General features: G+C 43.3%; 1 protein-coding gene across 1 annotated transcript in view; it reads left to right on the forward strand.

Annotated features, from left to right (window-relative positions):
* Positions 1-555: 555 nt before the first annotated feature.
* LOC113026160 (plancitoxin-1-like) overlaps positions 556-15,917 on the forward strand; it is a 40,390-nt gene continuing 25,028 nt past the window's right edge. Inside the window, exons 1-5 of the mRNA XM_026174622.1 lie at positions 556-654; positions 810-924; positions 2,157-2,254; positions 12,032-12,191; positions 12,639-12,717. Of these exons, the coding sequence (XP_026030407.1) occupies positions 2,163-2,254; positions 12,032-12,191; positions 12,639-12,717 (331 nt within the window). The 5' untranslated portion in view covers positions 556-654; positions 810-924; positions 2,157-2,162. The remainder of the gene's footprint in view (positions 655-809; positions 925-2,156; positions 2,255-12,031; positions 12,192-12,638; positions 12,718-15,917) is intronic.

Below are 15,917 nucleotides of genomic sequence, written 5' to 3' on the forward strand. Positions count from 1 at the left end.
TGATATCTGTAAGAGCGTAAAGCTCAGAAATTTGTAAAGCATTTTTGTTAGGATACCAAAAAGATCCCTCTGGGCCAAAGCCAGTTCAACTCTTAAATGAAACTTGCTGAAAGCATCAAAGAAAACACTAAAAAGAAGATCTTCTATTATCAGACTGAGTCATTCATATGAAGACTGAGGAAGGACCAAAATGCTTTGAATAAATTGCATCTCATTCCTCATTTTATGACCAGCTGTGTAACTGTTCCAGTCTACAGGGGTTCTGATGGTTAAAAAAAAACAGTTCTGGGGTCTGAATCTTACACAGTACGCCTCAACTCCCCTTCAGAAGACACCAAAACAATTTCTGGCCTGACATCGGATTTAGAAATGCTCAAACGTTCATCTGTGTAACTTTCAACTACAGCCAGTTCATAAACATTAGTAATAAGCTCAGTTCAAATGTCATCTTTTGCACAAAACTGCTTCTGCATCTGGACTGGGTTGGTAAAATCCAGCCATATGATGATGATGCTGTGTGACTCACACATTAAACAGGAATCAAGGTAGGTGGAGAGGTACAGGGTCCATCAACCTCAAGCAGAATCAGCAGATTCAGCTCAGCAGGCTCTGTGGTCACAGCCAGCAGGGAAATCCTCTAGAAGTGATAATAATGTAAGCTGCTCTTCATATCTATTACAGTTAAGAAAGATTGATTGTTTCCTTTATTTTGACCCTCATTGGGGTGTATGCTTCCTGCAGGCAGAACCAGAATGATTCGGATTCTAAGTTATTATTTAAATCAATATAATGTGTTTGGCTTTTGTTAGATTCAGTCCTGCAGTGCTGAGAATAACTGTGCAGGAACCTGTGACAATCATAAAAGAGAAGAGGTCTTTTCTACACCGATGCTAAAGCAGCTTCACTCGTCCTCGACTCTCACAGGTCTGACTGATTTCCTTTGATATGATACATAAATATAAGTTTGTTTACAATTACATGTATGCATAAACAGATAATCTGCTGTCTGAAGGCTGATTATAGACAATTAAAATCTGATAAAATATAAACAGGCTGCCTATAATGATCTTTTGTGGAAAGGTTGTGCAAAAATTCCCATGTCATTTTCAGTCACTGACTGCTCATATTTGCCAAGGGGGAGGTACGTGTGCAGCTCATACTGCTCACACACTTAAGGGACTGAATGTTATTAATTTAGCATGCAGGTTATATAGAAACATGCAGAAACTGTTGACCTCTCAGACAGAATCGTTCGACATGGACAATAAAGCCCAGAAGTCAAAATATGACCCCAAAATCTCCTACTGTATGATATTATTGAGTGTGAAAGCTGCAGGGTTGTATTCCAGGAAACAAGTTCAAACTCTAAGTTTAAAAAGTAACTCTAAGTAGATTAATGAGAAACTCTGACCTCACCTCACTTTTTGTATAGGATTTCATTATTTGTGTCATCAGAACACATTTCAGAGCATTGACCCATCATCTTATGGTGGCCCTGAGAGGTCAAATGGATTGTACCTTGAGAAAACACCTGCATCCATTTTGGATCCGTGCTGCTTTTATCAGGGTTGACCCACTGAGACTGATGCTGTATTTTGAGGTTCAGAGTCTGAATTATAGACTCTGGTCCTTTCAAATCCTCTTTGAGATCATTTAATGGTGTCATAATCTGAATCTGTGAACCTGTTTTAATATGAAATATAATAAGATTACAATCAGACTAGTGCTGCATTTAAAAAGTGACTTTAAATCCTTTTTAGAATTTTTAAGTAATTTCAGCCTCATCTTCACTCAAACGTTCACATCATCTCCAACATCCAATTGTGTCTAAAGCTTTATAACAGTGTTTTATTTAAACATTGATTGCCACGGTAACATACATTAAATGTTTCTGTCAAGTACAAAAAAAATTGGCTAAAGGGGATGTCAATCTTATAATTTGCTCCTTTATGCACTTTGACAGTGACATTATTAACCAGGAAATGAATCTGAGTGTCAGTCAGCTGTTTCAGGTGCAGCAGGAAGGGAAGAGTCACATTCATTTCTATAAAAACCTTATGCTGCCATCTCCTCCCTGTTAAATATAGAAAGAATCACATAAACAACAAAGCTCATACACACATATTTCAAAATAACTAAAGCACAGTTTATTTCAGGAAGTCATGTGGAAGCTGCTGTTGACCTTCAGTCTGCTTTGCTGGACATCTGAGGGCAGTGTGACCTGCAGAAATGAAAACAATGGTGAAGTGGACTGGTAAGTCTCCTCATAGCACACATATGTATGTATATATGTAATATACATAGATATATAAATATATATATATATATATATATATATATATATATATATATATATATATATATTAGGGGTGCAATGATACACAAAATTCACGGTTCGGTTCAATACTTTGGTGTCACGGTTCGATATTTTTTCGATACAAAAAATGTTCATGCCTTTTTTAATTTGTAATTTATTAAAAATATAAATATTTCTTTTAACTCAAAAGTACAGTTTTTAAATTTAATGTTGCCGAAACAACAAAATAGTTAAAAAAAATAAATCTATCTGTTCGAGAAATCACTAATTTTTGGATAAGAGAGTTTATTATAGAGAAATGGCTCTTTTCCAAAATAAAAGTTATACAATACCCTTCTCAGTATATTCTCAGCAGCATATTAAATATATCAGGTCCCCATAAGGGGGAGGTTTTCTACAACAGAAAATGGTCGCGTGTCGACAGCAATAAAAGTAGCAATTGCCCTATTTCTTTTGCCCTCTTAGAATCATGTGCTAACGGCTGTCTAAATGACTCGGGTAAAGTTTGTAGCTAGGGCTGGGCCATATCATACCGTTCATGGTAATACCAGTATAATGTTGGGCAACAATAAGAAAATGAAATATCGCGATAGAATATGGGTAAAACGTGCATGCGCAGTGCCTTTGTTTTCATACGTATCAGAATCAGAATCAGAATCAGAATCAGAAAGGGGTTTATTGCCAAATGTTGAGCAGGTTTACAACATTAGGAAATTGCTGCGGTGCTTCAGTGCAAACATAGTGTCATAAATTGCGCTTAAATAGACATGGAAAAATAAAAGTAAGAATAAGAATTAAAAGTGCTACATAGAAAGATATGTGCATGATATATACATGAGATATATACATGAGAATAAGAATTAAGAGTGCTACGTAGAAAGATATATACATGAGTGCAGGTGGTGATCAGTGCCAAACATGGAATGATGCAGTGAACACAGCGTAGGGTCATGTGTTAGTGGTGGGAACAGTCATATGGTTATTGTTCATGTGTCCAACAGCAGAGGGGAAGAAACTGTTCTTATGGCGAGAGGTTCTGGTGCGAATGGACCGGAGCCTCCTGCCTGAGGGGAGCAGGTCAAACAGACTGTGTCCAGGGTGAGAAGGGTCAGCTGAGATCCGAGCTGCACGCCGCAATGTCCTGGAGGTGTACAGGTCCTGCAGAGATGGGAGTCTGCAGCCAATCACCTTCTCAGCAGAGCGCACAACACGCTGCAGTCTCTGTTTGTCCCTGATAGTGGCTCCAGCGTACCACACGGTGATGGAGGAGGTGAGGATGGACTCGATGATTGCAGTGTAGAACTGCATCATCGTCCGTGTTGGCAGGTTGAATTTCTTCAGCTGCCTCAGGAAGTACATCCTCTGCTGGGCTTTCTTGATGACGGAGGTGATGGTGGGCTCCCACTTCAGGTCCTGGGTGATGGTGGTACCCAGGAAGCGGAATGAGTCCACAGAGGTGATGGGGGTGTCAGTCAGGATGATGGGGGGGAGTGGGGCTGTGTGCTTCCTGAAGTCCACAATAATCTCCACTGTCTTCTGGGCATTCAGCACCAGGTTGTTGTGGCTGCACCAGGACACCAGATGTTCAACCTCCCTCCTGTAGGCAGACTCATCCCCGTCCGAGATGAGCCCAATCACGGTGGTGTCATCTGCAAACTTGATTAGCTTGACAGACTGGTGGGTGGAGGTGCAGCAGTTGGTGTACAGGGAGAAGAGCAGAGGAGAAAGAACACAGCCCTGAGGGGAGCCGGTGCTGATGGTCCGGGAGTCCGAGACATTCTTTCCCAGCCTCACATGCTGCTTCCTGTCCGTCAGGAAGTCAGTGATCCACCGGCAGGTGGGATCAGGCACATTCATCTGGGAAAGCTTGCCTCGGAGATGGTCTGGAAGGATGGTGTTGAAGGCAGAGCTGAAGTCCACAAACAGGATCCTGGCGTAGGTTCCTGGGGAGTCCAGATGCTGCAGGATGAAGTGTAGGGCCATGTTGATGGCGTCGTCTACAGACCTGTTGGCTCTGTATGCAAACTGCAGGGGGTCCAGGAGGGGGGCCGTGAGGGTCTTGAGATGGGAGAGAACTAGGCGCTCAAATGACTTCATGACCACAGATGTCAGAGCCACGGGTCTGTAGTCATTTAGTCCAGTGATCCTAGGTTTCTTGGGGACAGGGATTATGGTAGAGGACTTGAAGCAGGCAGGCACATGACATGCCTGCAGTGAGGAGTTGAAAATGCCAGAAAACACTGGGGCCAGCTCGTACATGGCGGAAAAAGCATGCCGCGGCGACAGAGAATAAGAAGGGCGAAAGCAGATCGTTAAATGAAACGGCTGAACCAAAATTGGTTTGTAAAAATGCTGCAACTTCAGTGGTGTGGAACTGGTTTAGCTTTCGTCTGTCAGATACACAACAAAGCACTATTATTGGTAGAGCATGCTAGCAGGCCGTTATTATTACCGTGTTTTTTGGAAAATACGGCACACTTAAAACCAATCCTTTGATTTTTCTGAAAATCGACAGTACCCCTTATAATCCCGTGTGCCTTATGTATGAATTCTGGTTGTGTTTACTGACCTCGAAACGATTTTATGTCGTACACGGCGCTCGAAAATCTGTCAAATGTTTCAGTACGACTTTGCTAAGCTACAAACCCGCACCGCTTGATGGATTTTCAGAGCATTACGGCTATCGTAGGCAGGAGCCTCGCAGAGTGATACGTACTGTGCTTCAACATAATATTACCGTATTGTGTGTGTATAACCTCTTTCTAAGTTTTGTGGATATTATACATGGGCCCTTTCTCAATTCTCAAGTACGCGAGTCCGTACTCACGTTCTCGGCGAGTATAGACTTGCCTGACTTGCATTCTGGGATATTTAGCTGTACCAAGTCCACACAAGTCACCACCGATGCATGCTCGACAAAACAGGTGGAGCGAGAACACATCCGGGAATTTTTCGCGTTCTCGGCTTGATGCGTACTTTGAATTGGAACAGTACTTGGTCTCCGACTGATGAAGTATCACAAGTACACGAGAACGCAAGTACGGATAAGTACGCATATTGAGACAGGCCCATGGTTATGCTGAGGATATGTCGGCCAATTTCCACTGGAAATGCCTTTTGGTTAAACTGTCAGCAAGGAATTTGCATTTGCACTGTTACATTTTTATACAACTTTAATGCACATAAAAAACAGCTGCTTGTTTAAGTGAAAATACATTGATGTTTGTTTTTTTGGTTTTTTTGCACTAATAAAGTTGTTGAGTATTTTGTCTGGTGTCAATTATATCGCCAGTTATATCATTATCGCAAATTTTCAAATGTATATTGTGATAAATATTTTGGGTCATATTGACCTGGGCCCTATTTCAGGAAGCCGGTTTAGAAAACTCAGAGTGAAAAACGATACTCAGGGTTGAGTAACCCCGAACTGACCAACTCGGAATATTCGGTTTCAGAAAGGCTGATAACAATTAGTTCAATCAACGCGGAGTTGCTTTAACCCCAAGTTAAGCGCGCGCACGAGGATACATAAAGCCCTGATTAGTGGGGCACAGATTAAGCGAGTCACCATGGAGACGGAGGGAAAGAAGGCGCGGTCAATGTATTTTACAGCGCTTGAGGCCGAAATTCTGATGGCAGCATATGCCGATAACATGCAAATTTTGCGGAAAAAAAGTAACACAGCCTCAGCTGCAAAAGAAAGGGAGCATGCATGGCAAAACATAGCCGACAGAGTCAATGCGTGAGTGTTAATTTAAACATTGATCTAGGGATTTCCACCCATTTAACACGTTATTTTATTATATTTTATTTTATTTTTTATTTTATACATTTTATTTTGTGATGTGATGTGAGCGCAGGTGCAACCCAACAGGCCCCAAACGTTCCTGGTAGCAAGTAAAAATGAAATATAAAAATATAGTTCAAACAGGTAAGGTGTAATTGTATTATGAGCCATAGTGCTTGGTCTGTTTGTCCTATGTAAATCAATTGCAGTTAGAGGCTACATTAATTTTCTTTCTGTAAGCACTTATTGAAATTATCTGAGCACATTACAAGTACATATTTTCTTACTCTGTATGCTCAAATGTGACCCGTTATAGCCACTAGAAAAAAAGCGGAGGCCCGAAAAACAGGTGGGGGTCCTCCACCACCACCACGCACAGAGGCTGAGCAGTTGGCTTCCACATTTGTGATAATGTTGGCAGCATCACATATGATCTTCACAGTGCAGAGAACACAAATTAGCATCCATTACTATAATGAAATAATTTGTTAGTTTGAAATGTTACAGGGAACTATGTACCTGCACATTAATGCTGTGGAAAGACTTCCTGTTCACATAGTCTCCTTCATTTACTGAAGGAGCAATGATTGGAATGTGAGTGCCATCTATACAGCCAATCACGCCTGGGAACCGTGAAAATAAATGTAAAATTTAAGTAGTAGTTCAAGTATCACCACATCATGAATTAAGTGTCGTTCATCCTGATACCTGCAATTTTGTGGAATCCCTCTTTGATAAATCTTGTGGGTCTATGACCGGGGAACACCACAGACGAGTGCAGGAGACGTTTCAGTGCAACTGTAACATTCCTGACTGCCCGACAGACGGTAGCCTTGGAAACGTGCTCAGCGTCACCAATATTATACAGAAAGCTCCCGTTTGCAAAAAACCGAAGTGCAATACAAATAATATGTACAGAACTGAGAGAATGTCCGCGATGTGTCACATGAGCAATATTAGGCCTGAGGATGTTATTCAAATAAATTATAGATTGTGCTGAAAAACGGTAACGTTCACACAGAAAATCATCAGGAAATGATAAAATGTCCAAACGCGCTCTAATCACTCTCTCCCGGCAGAGAGCTCTGCGGAGAATTTGGGCTTCAACATCTACTGGCTCTTCAAGGAAGGGGCACGCCATGTCTGACACTTCCTACAGTCAGGTTTCCGACAAAGAGGCGGAGAACGTCAGGGTTAGTTGAAGTAAACCTGCTAGGGGGCAGGTTAGCTTCACGGAGTGTGTCGTCATAGTCACTCACTCAGGATTAATCTAAACTCGCTTTGTGAAACCGAAAACCCAGAGTTTTCGTTAACTCAGGGTATACTTACTCAGAGTTTGCACTAAACCGGCTTTCTGAAACAGGGCCCTGCTCTATGTGTAGCATGTGTGCTTGTTGTTGTTTTTGTCTGCTTCCACTTGTCTTTGCACTAGCGTGATGTCAGCGTAAATGTGCAGTCATATTCGTTGTGTTCCCACTAGATCTGTCAGCGTTAATCTCGTTAAAATGACGTTAACACCATAACTGCATTAAGGCGGCAAATCTCCGTTAACAAGTTTGGCCCATACGTGGGGCTGGACGGTGTTAACGCTTTAAGGAGCTACAGTAAGTGCGGGAGCAGCGGCTTCGCTCATGCGCGATTCATTTGCAGTTTGGACGCATAGGTGTGAACATCTCCTGCAGCTGGGGGAGGACTATCCCCCGCCCGTGAGCGCTTTAGCATGGGTGAGGTGCCCATGGCAGCACCGCTACTTGTTGAGAGTAAGAGCAACACGCCCTTTCACCTCAAAAAGTCGTCATAAATAAGTCTCCAATAACACCAGAAAAAGTCGCCAGATTTGTCGCTAGTCGCTTTTTAGAAAAAAAAAGTCGCTAAGGGGGTCTGAAAACTCACTAAATATAGCGACAAAGTCGCTAAGTTGGTAACACTGCCTGTGAACTTAACTTGTCTCGCTATAGCTCGCGTTTGACTACTCGCCTAGGCTGCATTGTCGAGTGCAGATCCACTCAGCTCTCAACACAGACAGCATCGTCAGAAGAAAAGTTGATAAAATAAATAAAAAAATTTGAATTGTTCAATACATATGCGTATCAAACCGAAAGCACTGTATCGAACGGTTCAATATCGATACATATATTGTTGCACACCTAATATATATATATATATATAAAAAAACACCCAGCACGCCCCTGCGGGCGGTTTATCCTTCAAGCTCGGGTCCTCTACCAGAGGCCTGGGAGCTTGAGGGTCCTGCGCAGTATCTTAGCTGTTCCCAGGACTGCGCTCTTCTGGACAGAGATCTCCGATGTTATTCCCGGGATCTGCTGGAGCCACTCGCCTAGCTTGGGAGTCACCGCACCTAGTGCTCCGATTACCACGGGGACCACTGTTACCTTCACCCTCCACATCCTCTCGAGCTCTTCTCTGAGTCCTTGGTATTTCTCCAGCTTCTCGTGTTCCTTCTTCCTGATATTGCTGTCATTCGGAACCGCTACATCAATCACTACGGCCGTCTTCTTCTGTTTGTCTACCACCACTATGTCCGGTTGGTTAGCCACCACCATTTTGTCCGTCTGTATCTGGAAGTCCCACAGGATCTTAGCTCGGTCATTCTCCACCACCCTTGGGGGCATCTCCCATTTTGACCTCGGGACTTCCAGGTTATACTCGGCACAGATGTTCCTGTACACTATGCCGGCCACTTGGTTATGGCGTTCCATGTATGCCTTGCCTGCTAGCATCTTGCACCCTGCTGTTATGTGCTGGATTGTCTCTGGGGCATCTTTACACAGCCTGCACCTGGGGTCTTGCCTGGTGTGATAGACCCCGCCTCTATGGATCTTGTACTCAGAGCTTGTTCTTGTGCTGCCATGATTAGTGCCTCTGTGCTGTCTTTCAGTCCAGCTTTGTCCAGCCACTGGTAGGATTTCTGGATATCAGCCACCTCCTCTATCTGCCGGTGGTACATACCGTGCAGGGGCCTGTCCTTCCATGATGGTTCCTCGTCTCCTTCCTCTTTCTTGGGTTTCTGCTGCCTGAGGTATTCACTGAGCACTCGGTCAGTTGGGGCCATCTTCCCAATGTATTCTTGGATGTTCGTTGTCTCATCCTGGACTGTGGTGCTGACACTCACCAGTCCCCGGCCCCCTTCCTTCCGCTTAGCGTACAGCCTCAGGGTGCTGGACTTGGGGTGAAACCCTCCATGCATGGTAAGGAGCTTTCTTGTCTTTATGTCAGTGGCTTCTATCTCCTCCTTTGGCCAGCCTATTACCCCAGCAGGGTACCTGATCACGGGCAGGGCGTACGTGTTGATGGCCCGGATCTTGTTCTTACCATTCAGCTGACTCCTCAGGACTTGCCTGACCCTCTGCAGGTACTTGGTGGTTGCAGCCTTTCTAGCGGCCTCTTCATGGTTCCCATTTGCCTGCGGGATCCCCAGGTACTTGTAACTGTCCTCTATGTCTGCAATGTTGCCTTCTGGTAGTTCAATCCCCTCAGTTCTGACTACCTTCCCTCTCTTTGTTACCATCCGACTACACTTCTCCAGTCCGAACGACATTCCAATGTCATTGCTGTATAGCCTGGTAGTGTGGATCAGTGAATCGATGTCTCGTTCACTCTTGGCATACAGCTTGATCATCCATGTAGAGGAGGTGGCTGACAACTGCTCCGTTCCGTAGTCGGTATCCGTAGCCAGTCTTGTTAATGATCTCACTGAGGGGGTTCAGGCCTATGCAGAACAGCAGTGGGGACAGAGCATCTCCTTGGTAGATCCCACACTTGATGGTGACTTGTGCTATGGGCTTGGAGTTGGCCTCTAGTGTTGTACGCCACATCCCCATTGAGTTCCTGATGAAGGCTCTTAGGGTCCCATTGATCTTGTACAATTCTAGGCACTCCAGTATCCAGCTGTGGGGCATTGAGTCATAGGCCTTCTTGTAATCAATCCAGGCAGTGCACAGGTTGGTCAGTCTGGTCTTGCAGTCTCGGCTGACTGTTCTGTCTACCAGTAGCTGGTGTTTTGCGCCTCTGGTATTCTTGCCAATTCCTTTCTGTGTCCCGCTCATGTATTGACCCATGTGCCTGTTCATCTTAGCCAATATGATGCCTGACAGGAGCTTCCATGTAGTACTGAGGCAGGTTATTGGTCGGTAGTTGGAGGGGACCGGTCCCTTCTTGGGGTCCTTGGGGATCAGGACCGTCCTACCTTCGGTTAGCCATTCCGGGTGTCTCTCGTTAACTAGCAGCTGGTTCATTTGTGCTGCCAGATGCTCGTGGAGTGCAGTCAGCTTCTTTAGCCAGTAGGCGTGAACCATGTCGGGCCCTGGTGCTGTCCAGCTCTTCATACTGGAGACCCTTTCTTGGATATCTGCCACTGTGATGGTTACTGGACCCTGTTCAGGGAGGTCGCTGTGGTCTGCCCTCAGATCCACTAGCCACTGAGCATTGCCGTTATGGGTTGCGTCCTTCTCCCATATGCTCTTCCAGTATTGCTCCGTCTCCAGCCTTGGTGGTGCTGTTCTCTTATTATTGTTCCCTTGCCACTGAGAGTACACCTTTGCTGGTTCTGTGGAGAACAGCTGGTTTATTCTCCTGCCTTCTATCTCTCTGGTGTACCTCCTCAAGCGGCTGGCCAAGGCTGTGAGTCTTTGCTTGGCAGTTTCCAAGGCCTCAGGTATGGACAGCTTGCTGTATTTCTTATGCACCTTCTTTGTCGCACCTTTCTGTAACTCCGTTAGTTGGCTAACCTCCCTCCGTGTTACTTTGATCTTGCCCTCTAGCCTCCTTCTCCATGGAGGGTACTGCCCCTTGTGGCTGTTCAACTTGTAGCCAAGCATCTCACTGATCACTGCTGCCGTATTGTAGATGAGCTTGTTAGTGTCGGTAATCGTGGTTGTAGGTATTGTCCGTAGTGCTGCATTAACATCATCTAGCAGACCTTCTGAGGGTACTTCACGTAATCTTGGTAACCGGCTACGGGGGATCCAGGTTTCAAGCTTGGCCATGATCCTATTTTTCAGGTCAGTTCCTCTCGCACTCAACGATCCTTCTCCTATCGCACTTGGGGCTATGTACCCAATCTCGGGTGGGGGTGATGATATCTCCCCCCTGACCTGGCGTCCTGACTCCTCCTTGCCATAGCATTTGTGTTGTACCTCGAGCAATCTCTAGCTGTGAGAGCAGTCCCTTCTTTCAAATGTTGGAACACTGAGCTACTAGTTGTTTCGCCGTCATTGTGGATGTTGGGTATCGAAGAATCCATAGGTCCGTCATCCTATTCATGTAGCCCCTTCCGCCGGGGTTACTTGCGTAGTAGCATTCCAACAACGCCCTGTTTTCGTCTCTTGCCCACCGATGCCTTCTTGTTCCAGTAGCCCACTTTTCGTCAGGGTGCCCTGGTTCCTCAACACCTGACGCGGACCTTGTTGATCCGGGCGACGTATATATATATATATATATATATATATATATATATATATATATATATATATACAATATATATTATGTATGTGTGTGTGTGTGTGTATATATATATATATATATATATATATATATATATACATACACAGGTCAGTATAACAGTATAATCCCCAGTTTTACTTCAATACTTATTTATGGAGATGACTCCCACAGTAAAGTTAACGGTGAGTATTTCTATTTTCTTCATGATTGCAGCATGAGTCCATGTGGGAAAGGTAAAAAGTATCTACGTGATTGCAAAACATCAATGTGAACACTGTTAATTAGATTCATGCAAGGTGCAAATCAGCTATACCTCTTATAGAAGCACCAGTAAGTGATTATTGTAATATGTTATAAACATCTCATGTTTATGGTGATGTGATCAGGTTGTGACACAGTTCCTGCTGCACATGGATGGTACCAGCAGTGAAAGTTTCAGTGTCATTTCAACTGTTTGTCCTTAGGTACATCTTATACAAGATGCCCAAGACAAATACTTTACAGGGTCTGGAGAATCTTTACATAGATCCAGATGAAATGAAAACAGCCATGAAGACCATCAACGATCCTCAGGGTGTCCTGGCCAATACTCTCAAACCCCTTTTTAAGCCAGTTGATACAATGGTGAGAAACAAAACTGCAGCCTTCTGCTTCTATTTTCTTGAAGTGATTATACATCTGTTTAAGATTTTTCCATATTTATCACCATGGCTACAGGGACCGCAGTGTCTTATTTTGATGAATTAGGTCCGGAAAATAAAAACAAAACAAAACAAAAAACACTGTAGTGCAGTGATTTTCACATTTTGCTTGGCAAGTGAAAGATTGCTGGTTCAGTTTTAACTACTGTGGTGATCGCCTGTGAATGAGGGAGCACCTAAACGTAACTTTTTTAAAAGTTTGTTTTTCAGAAAAAAACAGAATATGATTTTAAATTGGTTAAATAAATTAATTCTCTTTTGACAAATCAAGACAGCAGAGGATTCCAATTTGTTTTTTCCAATTTTAACATAAAACTATGTATAGACTAAGAAAAACATTTTGATTGTGCCAATTTCGCATCCTCTGCAGCCACCAAACTTTGGTTTTATCAGCTACAGTGATCAACCTCCAAGCGGTACAGCTTCTCAAAATTTTGGTCACAGTAAAGGTAAGAACAATATAAGTATTTCATAGTATAGCCTCAGTGTCTCTAGTTTCTGGACATGATACTGTTCATTTTGAATATTCTATGGTGATTCCTAGGTTCATAGTTATGTCTGCGAAGGTTCTCAGTCATCCAGGTCATCGTAGTTTAAGGAGCTTGGAAAGAAAAGCGTCTGGACTTCTTTAAGTTGCTTGAAGATGTTTCACCTCTCATCCGAGAAGCTTCTTCAGTTCTAGGGTCCAATGGTGCCCATGGAGTTCCAGATTTAAGCTCTGTGAGAGTAACCCCCCAAAGAGGGACAACGGACCCCCTAATGATCCCTTACCCAATCACATGAGCCAAGGTGTGAAAACGGGTGTGGGTCACAATCAGCCAGTGTTTCGGACGAGCTCATTGTGAAACTTAGCCGCACCCTCTCATGTGATTTCCTGAGGTCGAAGGCCCAGGATGTGAGTGTGCGTTAAGGCGTCTGGGAAGGGATCTCAAAAACTGGATTATAGATGGCAGACAGTTGGTGTTGTAAGCCACCGCCTCTGTTCAAAGATGGTCGCTCACAGTGGACATAGATGGCTTTCTTTCCTCGAAAGAGTGACCGTTGTCCTTTAGATGCAGATGGACCGCCGAGTCTTGTCCCATGGAGGTGGCTCTTCTATGTTCTGCCATGCATTTATGAAGTGAAGTGAAGTTGCTGGATCTGAAATACACCGGGATGTCATGCTTGGAGAAAACTCCCCTGAGTTTTTCTGATACACCGGCTACATAGGGGAAGACAATGTTGTTGCGTTTGTCTTTCTGATCCTCCCTAGTTGATGTCTGATCTTCTTTTCTCTGCATCTTTGCTGACTTGTTGAAAGCCCAATTAGGATAATCACATGTTTTAAGATCTTCCTTTATATGTGTGTGTTCCCTCTTTTTCCCTTCAGGCTTAGAGGTAACAATTTCTTCCCGGGTGGTGTAGGGTCCTGATTACTCCAAGTTTGTGTTCTTCCGGTAAACTTCAATGTTGAGGTTTCCATTCTCTTCAATGCGCACGGTGCAGTCCAGGAATGGCAAAAAGTTATCCTATCCTATGACAATGCATTTCTTATTACATGCAGTTTACATGTCATAACTTTAAAATACTATTACTAATACTACTAATACTACTAGAGTTAGAAAAATGTGAATCAAAATATATATAATAAAAAATAAAATGGAAATAGCAGTAGTTGCCCCCTGAATTCTTACATACATAAAGTTTACATTGGCCTTCCTGTTCTTGTAAGCAGAGGTTTGCACCTTGTTTATAAACCCTCTGTATTTAAATTCATGAAGGTGTCTGTTGATTGTAGCCCTTGACAATAGAGATCGACAGACCACGTGACTTTCGCGCATTGCATTGTGGGTACGAGTGGCACCAAAATCAAAACACTGCATCAAGCGCTAGCATTTCCAGCACTGGTAATCATTAATTCTGCGGTTTTAATCCCTACTTGCATTTTATTTGCCCCAAAAACAGTTATGTACAAAACGACAGAGAACATGGCAAAAGTCAGACTTGACGAAAAGGCGGAAAAAAAAAGTAGGAGGAAAAAATCAAAGGAGTGAAAGGGTCAGACCCATACGAGCACACATAGTGGAGTAAGGACGTTAGCATGCTGCCCAACTTTCATCACACACATATTTATTATTATATGGTCCTAAGTGTGAGTGCATACACTCACAAAATGTTTAGTAACTTCAGATCCCTGCAACAAGCCCAGGTCCAGTTTACTTTGGTGATTTGGACTATTCCATTTCACAGCTGTTGTTAAATTGTTTTTCTTTATCTCCTGTACAGGCCAACGCAATCTATTTGTCATTTCAGGTTGTAGTATTACACAACATTTTCAGATCTAATAGAAATAAAATAAGTGTTTCGTAATTCATTAAATTTATTGTCTTTATTTATAACTGGCATTATTGTTTCATTCTATTATAGAATCTTACAAGAAAGAAAAACAAATCAACAATGCAAAAATAAATAAATAACCATTGCAAAACAACATAGTGGAAAACAGTTATTCATCACTTGATTGCTTCTGTTACGAGTTCAAAATTGGGGATGGAGACAAGAGAAAAACCACAATAACAACACTGGTCCGGCCGGGTTGAGTCAAACGATGATTTTAATGAACACACGCGTGGGAGATGGACACTGTATGCAGACAGCCTCAGATCTCAAAATGGTGCAGCATTGCTCAAACTTTTATAGCCTCTGGTGCCCCCACCTTATCATAAAAGCCTAAACATTCACATACTTTTCTCTCACACAGCGCCTAAGCTACGACCTTGGCTCCCTGTTTATCTGCTCCTGCTGAGATGGGGCAGAAAACTCCAGCATGTTCTGTTCTCTTCTAATCAGACAAATAAGGCGATGACTTTTCTGCGAACAGTATTTCTTATAACTCAGCAGTATAATGCATCATAAAACAATATCATTCATTCACAATAAATCAGCAGTTTAATGTAATGCAAATCAGTTTAACTAATGCAATAGTTATCAACTTCTTCTAATTCAGGAGAATAATGCAAACTAAAACTACATAATAATTCACAGTCTTTAATTAGGGGTATAACATGGCATAAAATAATATACTTTTTACACTCCCCCTGATGAGCTCGTTAGAATAACGAGCTCACCAACACCCTGTAATCCAGTGTGGCCAGGTTCATCTCTTCTCACTCCTGAGGTCCTTTGTCCCCCTGATGGGCGAACCATATGTGAGATGACCTCTGTATTTGCGCAGGTCAGGTGCAAGAAAAACTATTATTACAACAATAGCAGGTACCGATGACACTCCCCAGTTCTCCCACAGCTTTATTTGGTGCTACCTTATACCCTTCAGACGTAGTCAAACTAGAACCTCTGTCCAAGGAGCTTTTAACCTTTATTTTATTGCTGCAGCTGCCAGTGTCTTCCAGTTGGCTGATCCTCTGCTCTTTTCCTTCAACCTCAGGGGTTAGACGACCCTTCAGTCGTGGCACAGATCAGGGGATTATTCTGCCCCGATTTCAAACAACGATCTGTGTATCCTCGGGTCCTGTGTGTCCTCCAGAAAAAGATCAGGAACGCGTCCCCCTTTTGCCCAAGAGCCTCTCGAACCTCGTTGGTCTGGTGTTCCCGGATTTCCGCCAACCCCTTCATGGTTATTGCTGTATTTATGGGATCCATCCTTTTGAGG

Source organism: Astatotilapia calliptera, chromosome 7, assembly GCF_900246225.1.
Source record: "Astatotilapia calliptera chromosome 7, fAstCal1.2, whole genome shotgun sequence".
NCBI classification, from domain to species: Eukaryota; Metazoa; Chordata; class Actinopteri; order Cichliformes; family Cichlidae; genus Astatotilapia; species Astatotilapia calliptera.